The sequence below is a fragment of the Triticum urartu genome, chromosome 5A, assembly GCF_056163025.1.
Source record: "Triticum urartu cultivar PI428250 chromosome 5A, HENAU_Tu73, whole genome shotgun sequence".
NCBI lineage: Eukaryota > Viridiplantae > Streptophyta > Magnoliopsida > Poales > Poaceae > Triticum > Triticum urartu.
The window spans coordinates 557,879,699-557,898,372 of NC_141877.1; the positions used below are offsets into that span (position 1 = coordinate 557,879,699).

At 45.3% G+C, this 18,674-nt stretch overlaps 1 protein-coding gene across 1 annotated transcript; it reads left to right on the forward strand.

Annotated features, from left to right (window-relative positions):
* Positions 1 to 8,551: 8,551 nt before the first annotated feature.
* Positions 8,552 to 10,047, forward strand: LOC125505948 (bisdemethoxycurcumin synthase-like). The gene is made up of 2 exons (XM_048670848.2): positions 8,552 to 8,782; positions 8,931 to 10,047. The coding sequence occupies exons 1-2, from the start codon at positions 8,605 to 8,607 to the stop codon at positions 9,920 to 9,922; spliced, it is 1,170 nt and encodes a 389-aa protein (XP_048526805.1). The 5' UTR covers positions 8,552 to 8,604; the 3' UTR covers positions 9,923 to 10,047.
* Positions 10,048 to 18,674: the final 8,627 nt, after the last annotated feature.

The following is an 18,674-nucleotide window of genomic DNA, read 5'->3' on the forward strand; positions in this document are numbered from 1 at the left end:
GTTGTGAAGTTTGATAGCACACAAGGTATTCCTCCGGTATCCAGGAGTTTCATGATCTCATGGTCGAAGGAACATGTATTTGACATTAAGAAAGCGGTAGCAATAGACTGAACGGTCATATGCTAAGCTAACGGATGGGTCTTGTCCATCACATCATTCTCCTAATGATGTGACCCCGTTATCAAATGACAAGTCATGTCTATGATTAGGAAACCTTAACCATCTTTTGATCAACGAGCTAGTCTAGTAGAGGCTCACTAGGGACAGGGTATTTGTTTATGTATCCACACATGTATTTAAGTTTCCGGTAATACAATTCTAGCATGAATAATAAACCTTTATGAAGAATAAGGAAATATAATAATAACAACTTTATTATTGCATCTAGGGCATATTTCCATCATTAGGTCCGTGGTAAACTACTCATGCATCATCGGAAGGGCATCAAGGTTGGTGTATAGGCCCTTCATGATCGAATCCCCCTCCGGTGGAGTGCTGGAGAAGGCCCTAAGGTGAGATCACACGAGAACAGAAGCTTGCGGCGGTGGAAAAGTATTTTTTGTGTGCCCTTTGGCATAGGGGGAATATTTGAGGATTATAGTGCAAAGATTAGGGTTGGAAGGTCTTTGAGGGGCTCACAAGCCCTGGGGGCACGCCCCTATGGCTTGTGGCCACCTTGTAGGTCTTCTGGCCTCCTCTCCAAGTGTCGTGGGTTTCTTCTGGTCAAAGAAAAATCACCATAAAGTTTTATTCCGTTTGGACTCCGTTTGATATTCCTTTTCTGTAAAAGTCAAAAAGGAAAAACAGAAACTGGCACTGGGCACTAGGTTAATAGGTTAGTCCCAAAAATAATATAAAGTAGTATATTAATGCATATAAAACATCCAAAACAGATAATATAATAGCATGGAACAATCAAAATTATAGATACGTTGGAGACGTATCAGCACCCTTCTTGGAATCTGATGTCAAAGGGGGGAGAGAGAGCACATCAAAGCTTATCAAATGAGCACATCTAAGCTCTTCTAAAGATGTTTGTTAACAAATAGGAGAGAAGTCACATGTCTTTAAGAGGGGAAGACGTGTTAGTATGATTGATTCTAGTTTTGCTTTGTTTTAATTGATCTATATTTGCTCCATTTGTCTTTGCTCTGATTTTATCTCATCTTTGCTCTGATTTCATTGCTCTAATTTTATCTCACCCTACCTTCTCCCATTACCCAATATCAGATTCAGGGGGAGAAAGAGTCTATGCCTAAGGGGAGAAAAATCTTTGGAACTTATTGCACATCATTAAATCTTGGGGGACATGTCTATATCTAAATGAAGTAATCATCGTGTAGTACTCACCCATTACATGTCATCCCAGTCTTGGTATTCGTGTGGTTCTTTGAAACTGCTCTATTTTGAGTGTTCTTGTGTTATCTAACCCTGTTTTCTCAAGTCTACTCCCTCAAAAGTCAGATCAAGACCACAAGGTAAGTATATGCATCACACTCATGTGCATGATGATCTCTTGCTGTTGTACATATTGTTTGCAAGAGGGAATCATAAACATGAAGGTACATTTCTTAACCACATTGTTTGCTCCGATGCATATAGCCAAGATACATGTAACTCTCTGCTTACTTTGTCATGTTATGCATTCACATGTTCTTATATTCTATCTTAACATGATTGCATACATGTAGGGCGAGCTTATGCATGTTACATGTTTCTCCAAATCTTTACTTACTACTCTTCATATCATTTGCTTAAAGCTTTGATGTATGTTGTCATCAATTACCAAAAAGGGGGAGATTGAAAGCACAAGTGCTCCCTGGGTGATTTTGGTAATAAATGTCAACATATCCCTTGTTGGACTAATAGTTTTATCTAGTATGTTTCAGATATGTTCAACAATAGTGTGGCAAGGGCAAGAGGATGTGGAACCCCTTCAAAATGCTAAGGACAAATATTGGCAAAAGCTCAAGACTCTTCATCTTTATTTTGGTGATCCAAGATCACATTGAGTCCATAGGAAAGCTGATATTATTAAAAGGAGATGAGGTGTTGCTTAATGGCTTGCTTACTCAAATGCTTAGTGATATTGCTCCAAAACCCTTAGTCACTTTCTCCATCCAAATATGTCAAAACCCTAAACTCTAACTCGGCCCCACCGATTCTTTCTATCCGCCGCCACCGAGTTCATATGACATAGCCACAGCCAGAAACCCTAACAGTTCGGTCTCATCGAGATGGACTTGCCAACGCTCTGTGACTTGTTGCATTTATTTTGGTCTCACCGAGTTATACGATTGGTCTCACCGAGTTGGCTTGATAGATTCTCTGTTGCCTTATTGCTTCACTTCGGTCTCACCAAGTTGATGCAATCAGTGCCACTGAGATGATGTTTTCCCTAAGCCCTAGCACATCGGTCTCACCGAGTTGTTCCAGTTGGTCCCACCGAGATTCCTAACATTCACATTTTTGAACTAATCGGTGCCATCGAGTTTAATTCGGTCTCACCAAGATGGGTCAAATGTGTGTAACAGTTGGATTTTGTGTGGAGGCTATATATACCCCTCCACCCCCTTCTCCATTTGAGAGTGATCCATCAGAACATGCCTACACTTCCACCATGCATTTTCTGAGAGAGAACCACCTACTCATGTGTTGAGATCAAGACATTCCAATCCTACCACAAGAATCTTGATTTCTATCCTTCTCCAAGTTGCATTCCTCTCAAATCATCTTTCCACCATATCCAAATCTATGCGACATAGTTGAGTGTTTAGGAGATTATCATTTAAAGCACAAGAACAAGGAGTTCATCATCAATACACTGTCTATTACCTTTTGGAGAGTGGTGTCTCATAGATTGATTAGGTGTCGCTTGGGATCCTCCGTCAAGATGTGGAGTTGAACCAAGAAGTTTCTAAGGGCAAGGAGATCGCCTACTTCATGAAGATCTACCTGATTGAGGCAAGTCTTTCGTGGGTGATGGCCATGGTGGGATAGACAAGGTTGCTTCTTCATGGACCCTTCGTGGGTGGATCCCTACTTCATTGAAGTCTCCATCAACGACGTGGACGTACGATAGCACCACCTATCGGAACCATGCCAAAAATCTCTGTGTCTCCATTGCGTTTTCAAACTCCAATCCCATCCCTTTACTTTATTGCAATTTGCATGCTTTACTCTCTCCGCTACATATACTCTTTTCATGCTTTCTTGAAATGTATTGTGAATGCTTGAACTTGTGCTAAAACTCAACCTTAACTTGAAGAATTTAAAAGCTGCTACTTTTGCTTGTTAAGGGTCTAATCACCCCCCCCCCTCGAGACCCCTCTTCTCGATCCTCGCACAAATACGTGTCATGTCTGAGCACTACAAGATCGAAACCATCACAAAGCACCTCTCACATCGCAAGAAAAATCAATCTAGTTGGCCAAACCAAATCAATAGATCGAAGAGAAATACAAAGCTATAATAATCATGCATAAAAGAGTTTAGAGAAGACTCAAATAATATTCATGGATAATCTAATCATAAACTCACAATTCAAAGGATCCCAACAAACACATCGCAAAAAGTGATTACATCGAATAGATCTTCAAGAACATCGAGGAGAACATTGTATTGAAGATCAAAGAGAGAGAAGAAGTCATCTAGCTACTAACTATGGACCCGTAGGTCTGTGGTAAACTACTCACACATCATCGGAAGGGCAACAAGGTTGATGTAGAGCCCCTCCGTGGTTAATTCCCCCTCCGATAGAGTGTCGGAAAAGGCCTCCAGATGGGATCCCTCGAGAACAGAATCTTGCGTCGGCGGAAAAAGTATTTTGGGTGGCTCTCTGTTGGTTTCCCAATTTTCGAGAATTTATAGAGGCAGAATTAGGTCAAACAGGTGAACATGAGCCCCACAAGCCACCAGGGCGTGCCTACCCCCCTGGGCGAGCCCTGGTGCCTCGTGGGCTCCTCCTTCATCTTTTGGCACTCTCCCGTAGCTTTCAGGGTCTCTTTTGTCTAGAAAAAATCTGCAAAAAATTTCATGGCATTTGAACTTTGTTTGGTACTGATATTCTGAAAAACCAAAATCAGGCAAAAACATCAACTGACATTGGGCACTAAGTTGATAGGTCAGTCACAAAAAATGATATATAATTGGTTGTAATTGCATATAAAACATTGAAGATTGATATTATAATAGTATGGAACAGTCAAAAATTATAGACACGTTGGAGACGTATCACACTCCGTGTTGTTACAATTAATTACACGTTCGGGTCGGGTCGATGTTGTTTTCGGACGTTCAGGTCGATTCAATATGACCATTCTTCCAACGTCACAATCTCAATGTTGTTTTCGGACTATCGTTACACTTACGCATATCGAAAGATACGGAAAACATGATCACTAACAACACTTGAGCTAGTTTTAGAGACGGGTCTATGAACTTTTATTTTATTCGTTTATCATTTCACACATGCATATGAGTTTTTCACTGAATTGTATATTTCAGGATTATAAGAGTTATAGCATAAAATATAAATACTTAACTATACATGAAAAATATAATAATATAATATTATTGCCTCTAGGGCATATTTTCAACGGCCATAAGTACTAATTGTACTATTTGCGATCACTAAGTTAGGCTTACTATTTTTCTCAAATGGTGGAAGGTTACTAATTGTACTAATTGTACTATTTTGGCGGAAATTCATGCTCACGTTGACAGAAGGTTACCAATTGTACTACTTGTAGTATTTATAATCACGTGCTTAGCTCACTATTTGGCAGCGATTTCTCTGTTGCGGAATGGAATTCTATTTTTTAAGCTAATAGAATGGTACATTTGAAGTACAACGTTGGATGACCAGCTTCGTTCTTGTGTCCACGGACCGCGTTCCGTGGATCAATAGTGTGTCTATTTTAGAAGATAGCATTAGAGATGCCCTTTACAACCAGCGCTAACCGCATGAAAATATGTTTTTTAACATCATTATAGACACAAGCGCTTATATACACGCACATACACTCATCCTTATAAATGCATACACGCACACCTTATCTCTATGAGCACCTCCGAAAAATTAAGCTGGCATATCATCTTGAAATTTACAAAGTCATCGTAGGCACCTCGTCGTCGACGGGAACGTCTCTTCCCACTGAATGCGCATCGTCATAGAACCTGAAACAAATTCAAAAATAAATGCGAGAACCAGGATTTGAATCCTAGTGGACTGGGGATACCATAATCCCTTTAACCATCCAATCACAGACTGGTTCGCCGCATGAAAAGATGTTGAGAAATGTTTGCGTACACACATAACCTGGGTTTGCGACGTCCTCCCAAACAAGGTTGTCAGAATTGCAATTTTGAATCGGATCAGAGCTTCGATGGTAGGATAGCAAATTGCAGAATCTTTACTATCAGGATCGTAGAAACGTAGATTCTAAGAACTAAAATCGTAGAATTAAAGAGATAATCTTGGATCATAAAGTCGTAGAATCATATAGCAAAATCATGATTCCAACAACCTTGCTCCCAAAAATACGATCAAATAATGCAGAGCCAATTGAAGAAATTAGTAAAAGAAACCATGCAATGCATTGGAATAAACTATACCACACTTCTCTAACTAAATGATCATGACTCGAGATGTTAATAGGTCCACGTCCTTTATTTAAATACATGGTATCCATATGTGTTGCCACTTATATATCCTCCTTATCATCCTCGCTGACGGTGGCCTTGGTGCTCACACAACCACAACGAGTTTGAATATTCTCAATCATAAGACATATATCTGCATAAGATGAGAAGTCTGCTTTTTTGTGAGGTTTTGACAAGGCGTGCATGCGTGGTTAAAGCTCGTTTCTTTTGTCTCCTATCTTGATTTTGCTGAGGTGTTCATTTCTAATCTGGATCGATGCTTATGTGAAAGGGAGACGGACCATGTGCTATTGGTTAATGTTGCACCCTAAATAGCATTTTTTAAATAGTTAACATGTAACATAGCATCATATTCAGTTTCTACATATTTTTTAATCAAATTTCACATATAGCATGTTAAATTTAAAGTTAGGGTTCAAAAGATATGATTTTTCTAAAAGTATTTGATATATACTGCGGATTGATTAACCCAAATATCAGGGATTCTCATGCAAAAGCAAAAAATTAACATGGGTTAATTAGCAAAAACATCAGAGTGTTTTTTGCTAAAGCAAAAAAAATCTAGCTTTAAACTCAATTGCAGGTTGATTAGCGAAACATCACAAAATATCCTGTAAAATAGCATGACGGATCAAAAATATCGCCTTCTTTTATAAGTGGATATAGATTAATCCATAGGTGTCGGTGTGCACAACGTGAGTTCACCGCTCCCACGAGAAAGGGGATGACTGTGTAGAGTACTGTGTAGTCACTTTACTATAGACTTTATTGGAGAATTTTAGGTAGTATACTGACCTAATTTGTGCAATTCCAATCGCACCATAGCTGCCATTAGGGCATTCCAATGTCGACCTTCGAATTGTCCGGACCACGCGGTTCGGATGTATTTTGCCATCCAATGCGGTTATGTATTTGTCTTCTTGGCTCCGGACATTATTCTTCCAGGGGGGAGGGGGGCTTTGTGGCCATCGAGACTGTGGCCACGCAAGCGTTCGACATCCCAAACCATCGATGAGCACCGACGCGTGGATGAGCAACTTGCCGCCACACGGCTATCACGTCAAACGTGGACGTGGACGAGCAGGTAGCACTGCTCGACTCCTACCGCTCCTTCCACGACATCCTCCGTGACCTCCATTAAGCGGAGTTAGAAGTCGCCTTCAAGGAAATTGACGAGGCAGTGGACAAGGACGACGTCGTGAGCTCCCCCTCGACCGCACCCCGCCACCACAACGATGAAGCTAATACATCCACGGGCGCCACCGGTGGCGAGGAAGAGTAGAGCATGGGAGGATGCCGGCGCTCGGGTCCCAAGATGGCCACCACTCCTCCCGTTCCGTTGAAGCCAAGCTTGGCGGGCTCTTCATCGCCGGCCGATTAACAGAAAGCAAGTTGCGGAGGCGAATAGCTTCGGTCCCCGACACTCATGGCCGATTGTACATGGGGAATGGGCACCAACGATCATTTAGACTAACTTTAGAGTACGGTTAATTTCAAAACTTCAAATATGTCGAAATATAATGAATTTGCTCCGATTTAGATGAAAAGCTTCTGGCTTTATGTAAGATTTACCCAAGTATGAATGAATTTCGCCTGGTTCTTTTAAATATGTAACAAATTTGTTCACTTTCGCTAAATTTCCTCTGAAATGTAACCAGACATTTGCGGTTATGGTTGGATAGTCGTCGGCTCCCGCATCCGTGTCGACGGACTGGCCCCTCTCGATTCATGGACGGATGTAGTGTCCGTTTTGAAAGTCAACATTGGATATGTCCTCATCAAAAGTTGGATCAACCCCCTATGGGGCGACAGGCGGGTGCATTGATTTCCACGAATCCCACGCAAAAGTTAGCACCACGTTGCTCTTTCCATCGGAAGATTAAGCCATGTTTAGTTGTCCAACAATATATATCAAATGTTCTACTCAGGTCATCTCTGACGAGGACCTCAAAATGTCCTTATACATCCGGACTAAGCTGTTCGGCCATAGTTTATCATCTAACGTGGACGCCTATTTGTTCATGGACACGCCCGCTTGACCGAATTTTCGTAAACCAGGCCAAATTGGGGAACTTCACGGGACTTCGAACCACCGCCACGTAGGACTTCAGCACCCCCGACCAACTCAAATCCCGCTTCCGGACTATTTATCTTTCACCCCGCCCATGCCCCCTTTTGCCCTGCTTTCGCATCCTTCTCGTCCGACGTCGTCATTATACCTCTCCGTCGGCCTCCCAGACTTTGCCGGACGTTCACAGCCACAGCCGACGCGCCCACCCGCCCGCCCTGGACAACACCGCTGTCCACCTAGGCTTCGTCCGTAGCCAGGTACCCTTCACCCCCCCCCCCCCCCTACTGACGCCGTTCATAGCAGACAGTACACCCGACAGGTATTCAGACAAATGCCATCGAGTTTTTTTGTTGAACTTTTTCTTGTTCCTAAAATAAGCACTATGACGGGGTACTCAATGATGGAGGATGAGTTGTTGCGCGATGCTTGAAAGGTCGTATATGCAGACTTTGTAGTTATGAGACAAGGGGGTTCGACCTTTTTGACAAAACATGCATGATTCATTCATGAGCAAAAGCATTTCGCGCCCTACGACTTGCATGTGATCCATGATCGCAATGTGAAGTCAGTAGCCCATTGATGGTACACCATCTCCAACTCCCTCACGAAGTTCTGTGGTGCGATTGCACAAATGGAGAGAAGGTGGCCACCGGTCTCGCAACCATTAAGACTGGAACTTTTTTTCTTCTTGTTGCTTCACATGTTGGTCAATTTGATTAATTCAATGTTGCAACTTGATAATCACTGCCTGTTGTCTTATATAAGACCTGTGATGGATCCTTCAATAAACAATAAGCAAGTCTAGAAAGCCAACGAGACAGCTAACTAGCCGTAGTACTCCGCGTTTAGCGATCGACGTACGTACGTCCATGGCAACCGTCCAGCAGATCCGTCACGCGCAGCGCTCGGACGGCCCGGCGGCCGTGCTTGCAATCGGCACGGCGAACCCGGCGAGCTGCATGCTCCAGAACGACTACGCCGACTACTACTTCCGCGTCACCAACAGCGAGCACCACGCCGACCTCAAGGACAAGCTCAAGAGAATCTGTAAGACCATGCATGCCCTGCACCTGCAGCGTAAACCTAACCTAGTAACCTATAAACGTATCGGCGTACGTTTCCAATTTCCAAAGTCCGATTTCCAAATGCATGCATATTTGCGGTGAGCTACTATGTAAAATGTTCTCCTGTCCAGGTAAGAATTCGGGCATCGAGAGGCGCTACGTGCACCTCGACGAGGAGCTCCTCGGCGCGCACCCGGACTTCAGCGACCGCGCGCTGCCGACCCTCGACGCGCGGATAGACATGGCCTCGGCCGCGGTGCCCGAGCTCGCCGCGTCCGCCGCGGCCAGGGCCATCGCCGAGTGGGGGCGCCCGGCCGCCGACGTCACGCACCTCGTCTTCAGCACCTACTCCGGCGGGAAGGCCCCCAGCGCCGACCTCCGCCTGGCGTCGCTGCTCGGCCTCCGCCCCACCGTGTCCCGCACCATCCTCAGCCTCAACGGCTGCTCCGGTGGCGGCAGGGCGCTGCAGCTCGCCAAGGAGCTCGCCGAGAACAACCGCGGCGCGCGCGTCCTCGTGGCCTGCTCCGAGCTCACCCTCATCGGGTTCTACGGGCCCCAGGAGGGTCGCCTCGACACCATCCTCGGCAACGGCATATTCGGCGACGGCGCGGGCGCCGTCATCGTCGGCGCCGACCACGTCGACTGCATTGAGCGCCCGCTGTTCGAGATGGCCTTCGCCACGCAGACGACGATACCGGAGACCGAGAACGAGATCACCACGCGGCTCATGAAAGGCGGCCTCGACTTCCACGTCTCCATCCGGGTGCCGAAGCTGCTGAAGAGCAACATCGAGCGCTGTCTGATCGACACGTTCGAATCTATTGGGATCAGTGCTGAGTGGAACGATCTCTTCTGGGCGATCCACCCTGGTGGCCGTGCGATTTTGGACCACGTTGAGCAACTGCTCGGGCTGGGCGTCGAGAAGCTGGCGGCGAGCCGACGGGTGCTGAGAGAGTACGGGAACATGAGTGCCGCCACGGTGATCTTCGTGCTCGATGAGCTGCGCCGGCGTAGGGCAAGGGGAGAAGAGGTGGCCGAGTGGGGTGTGATGATGGCGTTCGGTCCGGGGATCACGATCGAGACCATGGTGCTGCACGCCGCAGGCAGCCTCAAGGAAAACTAGCTATTCTTAAAGAGCAACTGAATCATATGTTTCTGGAGGTTGTGTAGTACTTGATGATCTTGGACTGGGCTAGGTTGCTGCAGCAACCATCAAACATGAAGAGTAGACTTATAAGAAACAGCCAACTTCACCTCAAAATAAATAAAATAAAATAGAATAAGAAAGAGCCAACTTAACATGGCTATGTGCATCGACGTTGGAGTTCCTCCCTTCATTTATCTTTATTCTATAGCGGTGGCTTTGCCTTATCTATTAATCAAGAAGAGCATAGAGTTTTACAAGTGTCTCTTAAAACATAACATGACGATTACTTGCGCAATACAACTTGGCCTAGATTTTAGGACCCGCGGTGACTCATAGTTTCACCTCGTCAAAGATGATGTTCAACAAGATTGGTGGCAGGGCACACTTTTGCCGAAAGACGTGTAAGTTTCTCTCGTCCATATTTTCCAAGAGACAAGTGTGGTGAGGAAGGTCATGGCTCGACTGTTCGGGTTTTGCATGGCTGTTCTCTTGTCCCACCAATCCTTAAAGGAGCCCTCCAAATGCCAAGTGGATGTATTCATGTGTACAAGGCCTAGCTTCTCGATGATCAATCTCCAAAGTCCAAGGGTGTAGCACACTTGAAGGATAGATGAGCTCCAATTTCTTGCTCCCTTTTACAAAGAGGATAAACTCCACAATTTGTTCACCCACGTCTTTCAAACTGATAGGCGTTCCAAGTCTAATTTTGCAATGCCAACCAACCAAAAAAATTAACTTTTGGAAGGGCCCAAACTATGAGATCCATGGAGGAGTGGGTCATGCCAAGGAATTGAGGCGGTGGACGCCGAATAGAACCATATGTCAATTTTTTCAAAATACGACACGTTCCGCATCAAATTGGCGGAATTTTGCACAGGGCGCCCCCTGACAAGGCCGGTCCATGTAGCGAGTACGGTTTCTGTAACAAGTTGGTACAATAGCGGCTAGGGCCCTATAATGTTCTTTTTCATTCGACATTTTTTAAACATGGGAACAAATATTTTGAAAAAGTGATTATTAGTAGAGGATATTTATTAAAAAGCATTTTTTTAAAATGTGAATATTTTCAAAAAAACTAAAAATTTACTAAAACGCACACATTTTTTGGAAAATTAAGAAAATGAACTCTTTTGAAAACATAATGTTTTTTGGGAAATGCAAACATATTTTGAAAAAAGAACATTTTTTAAAAACAAACTTTTTTTCGATTTTTTTGAATTTTTGAACTTTTATAAAATGTAAATATATTTTGCATGTGAAGATTTATTAAAACATGAACATTTTTTTAAAACAAAAATAATTCTTAAAAGGTTGAATATTTTTTGTTCCAAACATATTTTTTGAAAATTACCCAAAAAGAACTAAAATTTTGAAAAAGGAAAAAAACGTAATAAAATTCTGCAAAATAGAATAAAATAAAAAATATAATAACCAAAAACCTATCAAGAACCTTTCTGACCGTTCCCAAAACCAGGTCCAGTACGAGGGGCAGGCCCAGTTACCTGGTCCACTCGCTCTCCTATGTGCGTTTCTGCGGCAATTTAAAGCAACAACCCTTAATTATGGAATACCCTAAGAAGCAAAACCACTAGTTAAGGAGTATCCCTTAACTTGGTAATTCCCCCGCCTTCGCTGGTTTGACAAATGGCATAATTCATGTATGACACTTGTCGTAATGTGAGAGTTTCTCTTTTTACTGTAGTTTCCTTTTTTATAAAATATTGTATCTCTTGAACCGTGCATCCGACCGAACATGATAAGATTTCGAGTCTCTGCGCTCACTGTACTAGTAACTGAATTAATAGCTAGCACACAGTACATGATGTAATATCAAAATAAAATACATGTCATGAATATTACATCGTAGATTTAGAGTTTAAATATTACACTTGTGTGACACAAAGCTAGCATACAGACAAAATACAGTGGAAAAGCAAATAATTTTTTTATGGAGTTGCGTCCGTGTAGGTCAGTTCATCGAATGTACTAGCAAGTCATACGGAAATGATATAATAGACCTACTTGTACATGCTTGTATACCAAAAGGATAGGCTAGTGGTTGTTTTGCAGAAATGCTATTTTCCCCTCATCATGTCAAGATTTTCAAAACTAGGTCCCATTTTAATAGGTTTCGACGAACTTTATCACAAAAAGGATGGAAATAAAAAACAAAACCAGAAAAAATCAAGAAAAAATAAAATGGAATAAACCGGTTCACGAAAAAAGAATACCGGCAAAAAATGAGTCATAAGCACAGTTGCGGTTTTCACTTTCTTGGAAGCACCATTTGTTATTTCCCTTATTTTCGGTGGTGTGCTTCTCACGGAAGAAAATATGTGTTTCCACGAGAAGCAAACCTATTTTTTTCCAAGAAGGAATCATAAATTTTTGTTCTTTTTTTTCTTAAAAGCACAACTGTTCTTCTCGCCAAAGAAAATCTAAGTTTTCACAAGATATCAATTATGTACCTGTGTTGTGGAAACGTATTTTTTCCAAGAAGCACGGCTCATGGAAGCAATTATGTTCTTACACGAGAAACAAATATGTGCTTCTCATGGAAGCATGTTTTTTTTTATGAACAGTTGTGCTTCTCGTCAAAGTAAATATGTGCTTCTAGACGAAGCAAGTTTATGCTTCTCGTGAAATCATAGTTTTTTCTCCGAGAAGTATTGTGTTTCACAAAAAAAAACATTCAATACCTAGGAAAAACCAAGCGAAAACCAGCAAAGAAAAAATAACCCGAAAACCCCATCTTAAACCCGAAAAGGCATAAGAAAAATTAGTGAAAGCACCCAACAGGCGACAGCTAGACACATCACTTGACGGGCTCCAAGGCTACCAAAAGTGACCCGTGGAGGTCCCCCCGAAGGGGTAACCTCTATTTTGTTGCTCATGTTCCCCACATACACCATGGCGAGGGTCAACCAAACATGCACCTTTGGGACGCCCTGAGCTGGGGTTAGGTGCTGGGTTTCGTTCTTTTTCTTGTAGTTTCTTTTTCTATTTTCATTTTCTTTTATCATTTCTTTTCATGTTTTTCTTTTTTAGTTTTTAGTGAAATTTTATAAATGTTCACAAATTAAAACAATGATATAAATATTAGTAATAGCACGAATTTTGTTCACTAATCTGGAAAATGTTCATCGGTTTTTAAATACATTCAGACATTTGAAAAATGTTTTGGGAATAAAAAATGTTCTGTATTCTCTAAAAAAATTAATATATTTTTTAAAATGTTCGCAAATCTTAGAAGGGTTCCCCAATGAAAAATTGTTCACCAAATTAGAATGTTCCAAAATTTAAAAATCTCTGTGAATAAAAATGTTCAAGAATTATAGAAACATTTAACAAATTTCGAAAATGAAAAGTAAACAAGAAATATAATTAAAAAACGAAATAAATTTGTAGATAAAATCAAAGTAAAAACTGGAATCTTTCGAAAGGGAAAATAACAGTGAAGCCCGAGTGGTTCTGCCCGTGTATGAGAGCGTGAGGGCAGTAGGATCCAGCTTCTCGGAATGCCACAAGGAAGAGGCGAATGTCTTTCTTATGAAAATCAGTACCAATACCTACTGTTTATATTTATATTTTTCGTGATTGCTGAACATATGTGCAAGTGTAGAAACTCCACAAAAAAGTATGTTGTATCTTATAATTCGACCGATCATATTGTTTTCTATACTGCACCTTATCTGTACTACATAACATATAAAGCTCTAGAAGAAAAGAAAGAAACTAGGAATCAAATAAAGCTAGCAATTCAAGATTCAAACTCCAAACGTTTCTTTTATCTTGCATGATGGAAGACCGTGTCAAATTGTCATTGAATGACGTTTTCTTTTCTTTTTGCTGGTTGGAGATCAAGCTATTGGGTTTTCCAGTTTGGTTGTGCATACTACACAATCTACACTACTCAGGTAAGAAGAAAGGTTTGACAACAAAAGTTTACAAAGACAATGATTGCTAGCATAGGGGGGAGTGGTTTCTCAGACAAATCACCTATTGACACCTCATACACAGTAGATTTTTATTGGTTAACTTAAACTAAGCTAGGGAATCTTATTTGACAAAATATCATATTTGTTGACCCAAACATTGTAGAACCAGTTACAAGATATTTTGTAGATGCTCAAATAAACACAACAAGATACGAAATGCATTTAAGTGATGCAAATTATTCTCTACATGAATGGATGTGATTTTGTCGCATTTGTTGGATTTTGATAAAATTTAATCCACCATAACGTTTGGAACTAAAATATTTGAAAAAGACCAACAACATAGTTTTCACTACAAAATAGAGTTCAATGTTAGCATTGGTGTATTTCTAAAGATACATGTTTGAGTTGTATAACAGTAAATTAGGAGTATGAATATACACACAGCACAAATATGTGGATAATATTGTTACATACAGTAGTAACTAACACGCATGATTGCACGATCAAGGTTCTAAGAATCAAACTAGTTAAGATTCAGTGAGAATGATTTACAAAATAAGTAAAAATATTTAGTATAAATAAAGGGCGGACTAGGGAAATATTTGTAATGGCCTATCAAACTAGACAACCATGTTACCACCTTATGCAATCATTTGCTTCCATAGAACATCTCCAATAGGCGTGCAATTTTAGCGCCGCGCTGGAAAAATCGTCTTTTTTGTGCGCGTGCAGCCATTTCGGGCACTCCAACGCACGTGCAAAAAACACGCGCGCGATATAGTTGATTCAGCGCGCGGAGCAAAACAGCATCGTGTGCCACTTATTTCGTGCGCCCGCTCCTGCGCGCTGGACACTCGCGCCCGCGACCCACTGCCGCCACCCTCTCTGGCCGCCCCGCCCCACGCCGCTGCCGGCGAAATTCGACCGATGGAAGGCCGCGCCGACATCCCCCAACCCCTCCCTACACCCGCGATTCCTCCGTCGCTGGCGCAAACCCTAGCTTGGGGTTGAGCTCCGGTTTCGCCGCCGACCCTCCTCCAAGCACCGGTCTCGCACACGGCCTTTTCATGGCGCCACGGACGACCTCGGCGGGTGGCGTCGCCGGCGCCCGCCGTGAAGCCACGTGGCCCCCTCTCCAAGCAAGCAAATGCGGCGGCCGCGAAGGCGGGCAAGGTGTTCGGGAAGAAGAACAAAGCGGCGGACGACTCTTCTAGGCGACCGAAGAAGAAGCTTGCAGGGCGTGCGGCGGATCAGGCGCCGACCGAACCGCCGGCGAGCTCGCTTGTTGCACCGGCGGACGATGCGCACAAGGTATGATCTCTTCCCCCTTTTTTTGCTGCTGTTTTTTTACATGAATGGATACATATGGATAGCTTAGTTTTCTTGTGCATACTTTGTAGTTTCAGTGATGAGACATATATGTCAACTATGGGTGTTGGCTCCAGCAATTCTCATTGGTCTCAAACCAATGAAGTGCATGAAGATGATCATGAGCTTGAGGTGGACGAGGATGGTGGGGGTATCGTCGATGCACCGAAAGGAAGAGCGGGCAACTACACCATGGAGGAAGACATCTTGCTATGCAATACATGGTTGCAAGTGTCTATGGATGCCAACGTTGGAGGGGAACAAAGTAGAGATGCATATTGGATCCGGATGAAGGAGAACTTTTATGTACACAACACGAGTGGAATTCACCGCACGGAGAGATCTCTTCGCTCCCGGTGGTCGACAATCAACAAAGATTGTCAAAGATGGGCGGCGGCACTTAAGGCGGTTGACATGATCAACCCAAGTGGCACTAATGATAGAGATAGGGTAAGCCATTTCTTTCATGCTAACTTGTTCCTTCCATGTTCATGCTTTTTTTGTTGTTTGAAATGCTAACCTTTTTTGTAGCTCGCTACTGCACAAAACTTATTTCAAGGAGAAGAGAAGAAGATCGAGAAAAGGGAAGGTCAAGAAAGGGAGACCATTCGTGTTTGCCCATTGCTACAATGTGTTGAAGGATGAAGAGAAATGGAAGCCCCGTGATGAAGTAGAGGAGAGCAAGAAAAGCAAGGCAACTATTGATTCGGATGATGATGAAGAGGAGGCATCAAGTGATGGTGCCAAGAGAAGCCCTACATCAAACTCGGTTGCTTACTTCAAGGCCAAAAAGACCAAATGGAGGAAAGAAAGATGCAAAAGAAAAGAAGAAGAAGAAGAAGAAGAAGAAGAAGAAGAAGAAGAAGAAGAAGAAGAAGAAGAATAAGAAGAAGAGGGGATATTGTCGGCGTTCTGGGAACGGGGGTCCCCAGACTTGCCTGCCTGCGGCCTGCGATGTGGCTCAAGTGGGGGCCCAACGCGGCCCATCTTCATCAGCTCAAGCTTAAGACCCTCGCGAGGGAACAAGCCTCGCGGGGCGGACGACAGAAAGCTTCCTTAGAAGCAGCCTCATCAGGCAGGCTCGCGAGGAGGCGGAGAGATCAAGGCAGGGATACCTCGCGAGGAGCCCGTGACGCAAGCCATGACGATCGAGACCAAGCGGGCGCCAGGCGGGCGCCGGCCTGCGCAGTGTCCTTGTTTCCCCTTTGGTGCAAAGGGGGCAAGCACAGGCCAAGGCATCGGGCAAAGGTTACCGTTCTGGTGCAACGAGACCAAGACCAACAGAGCGGCAGGACGGAGGACACCGTGGAGCCCAAGACGGCGTCACCACCAGTGCTTTTGGCAGCCGAAGACCACCTTTGGTCAGGATAACTTGTACTAGATGTTCCCATTCAAAATGGCCAATTGTTGGCGCCCTTCCCGCTCATTATTTGGGGAGAGGCCCAGGGCCTCTATAAATAGAGCTAGCCACCACAGAGTAGGGGGGATCGACACACCTAGACATCTAGAGATCTGATAGAGCCCTAGCAGAGAGAGAGGGAGGCGATTGAACTCATCCAAGCAGTTCATCGCACCAGCTCAAGAACACCTCTCGCGAGGTTGTTCTTCCCTTGTACTATTCATCATCAGCCCCTGAGGCAATCCACCACACCACACACTGGAGTAGGGCATTACACCACCACGGTGGCCCGAACCAGTATAAACCTCGTGTCCCTTGTGTTGTTCGTTGTTTCCAGCTTAGATCACGCGAGGAGATTGGACGTAGATCGGTAGGGGAGAGATCTCCGCGCGCACCCCAGTGTTCGAACCTCAAGGGTCTGCCGGAACCCGAAATCCGACATTTGGCGCGCTAGGTAGGGGGTGCGCCGGAGTTCTCCCTCCTGACGACCCGCTCTCCCCCAACATCGCATCCCGCCCTCATGGCGGACAACGTGCCGCCCACTCCAGCAAAGGATGCCGGCACTGGGGCCAGGGGGCTCCGGGCCTTGGCCCCCACCTTGCGACAGGTGAAGTGGCCGCACAAGTTCAAGCCCGAGATGCCGCTGCGCTACAACGGCGCGACGGACCCGATGATTTTCCTGCTGGCGTACGAGGAGGCCGTCCTCAGAGCCGGGGGTGACGACCGGGTGATGGCCAACTGGTTACCTATGGCCCTCAACGGCATCCCGCGCGCGTGGCTCCTCCACCTGCCGACGGCCTCTGTCACCTCCTGGGAGGAGCTGCGCGACCTCTTCCTCGCCCGTTTCGCCGCACCAGCGCCGCCCGTCGTCGCAGATCTCCTAGGTGGCTCCCATGCACCACCCTCGAGCCATCACGTCAAGCCGTTCACCTGCCGGATCAGCACCGCCTCCAAGCGTCGAGAAGCCCCCCCGGGCTGGGTGGCGCCCGAGGCCGACCTAACCTTCGACTCGGAGCACCACCCCTTCAACCCCATCGGTTCGGGCGCGCTCCCGATGCTGTGCACCCCCACCATCTGCCAAGTGGCCGTCACCAGGACCCTCATCGACGGTGGTGCCGGCCTCAACGTGCTCTCGGTGGAGGCCTTCAGCCTCCTCCACGTGCCGCTGGAGCGGCTCCAACCCATCAGGCCTTTCTCGGGCGTCGGAGCCGGTTCCACCGCCTCCTTGGGACAGATCCGCCTCCCAGTGACCTTCGGCACCTGTGACAACTTCCGCACGGAGCTGATCGACTTCGACATCGCCCCCATTGGCCTCCCCTACAACGCCATACTCGGCTATCCGGCCTTGGCTCGGTTCTTGGCAGCAACTCACCCGGCGTACAACCTCATGAAGATGCCTGGGAGCAGCGGCGTCCTCACCGTGTCAGGAGACACAAGGGATGCGCTGCAGGTGCTCCAGCTTGTTTTCAGGGCGGCTGCGGTAGCACAGCCCACTAGCACCGACGCCCTTGAGCCAAAGGGGGCTGCACCGGCTAAACAGAAGCAGCTCTTCACCCAAGACAAGGCGGAAACCAAGCAGGTACCAGTCGACGAGGACGGGTCCACTGGCGCCACCTTCACCATAGGGGCCAACCTCGAGCCCGAGCAGGAGGAGGCCCTGGTGAGGTTCCTGCGTGCGAACAAGAAGGTGTTCGCGTGGGAACATGATCAGTTGGCAGGGGTCCCAAGGAAAGTGATTGAGCATCACCTCAACGTGTGCCCCAATGTGCACCCCGTGAAGCAGAAGGCGAGGCGGCAGTCCACTAAGAAACAGGCTTTCATCGTTCAAGAGACCCGAAAGCTAGAGGCGGCAGGAGTTATCCGCGAGGTCCGCTACCCTGATTGGCTGGCTAATCCAGTCGTTGTGCCAAAAAAGGGAGGAAAGGAGCGCATGTGTGTCGACTTCACCAACCTCAACAAGGCCTGCCTGCAGGATCCATTTCCGCTCCCCCGCATTGACCAGATAATCGACTCCACCATA

Excerpts from the sequence above, each read along its gene's own strand:
- LOC125505948 (XM_048670848.2), top strand. The coding sequence starts at position 8,605 with ATGGCAACCGTCCAGCAGATCCGTCACGCGCAGCGCTCGGACGGCCCG. Across the intron at positions 8,783-8,930 it reads GGACAAGCTCAAGAGAATCT|GTAAGAATTCGGGCATCGAG; the intron begins GTAAGACCATGC and ends TCTCCTGTCCAG.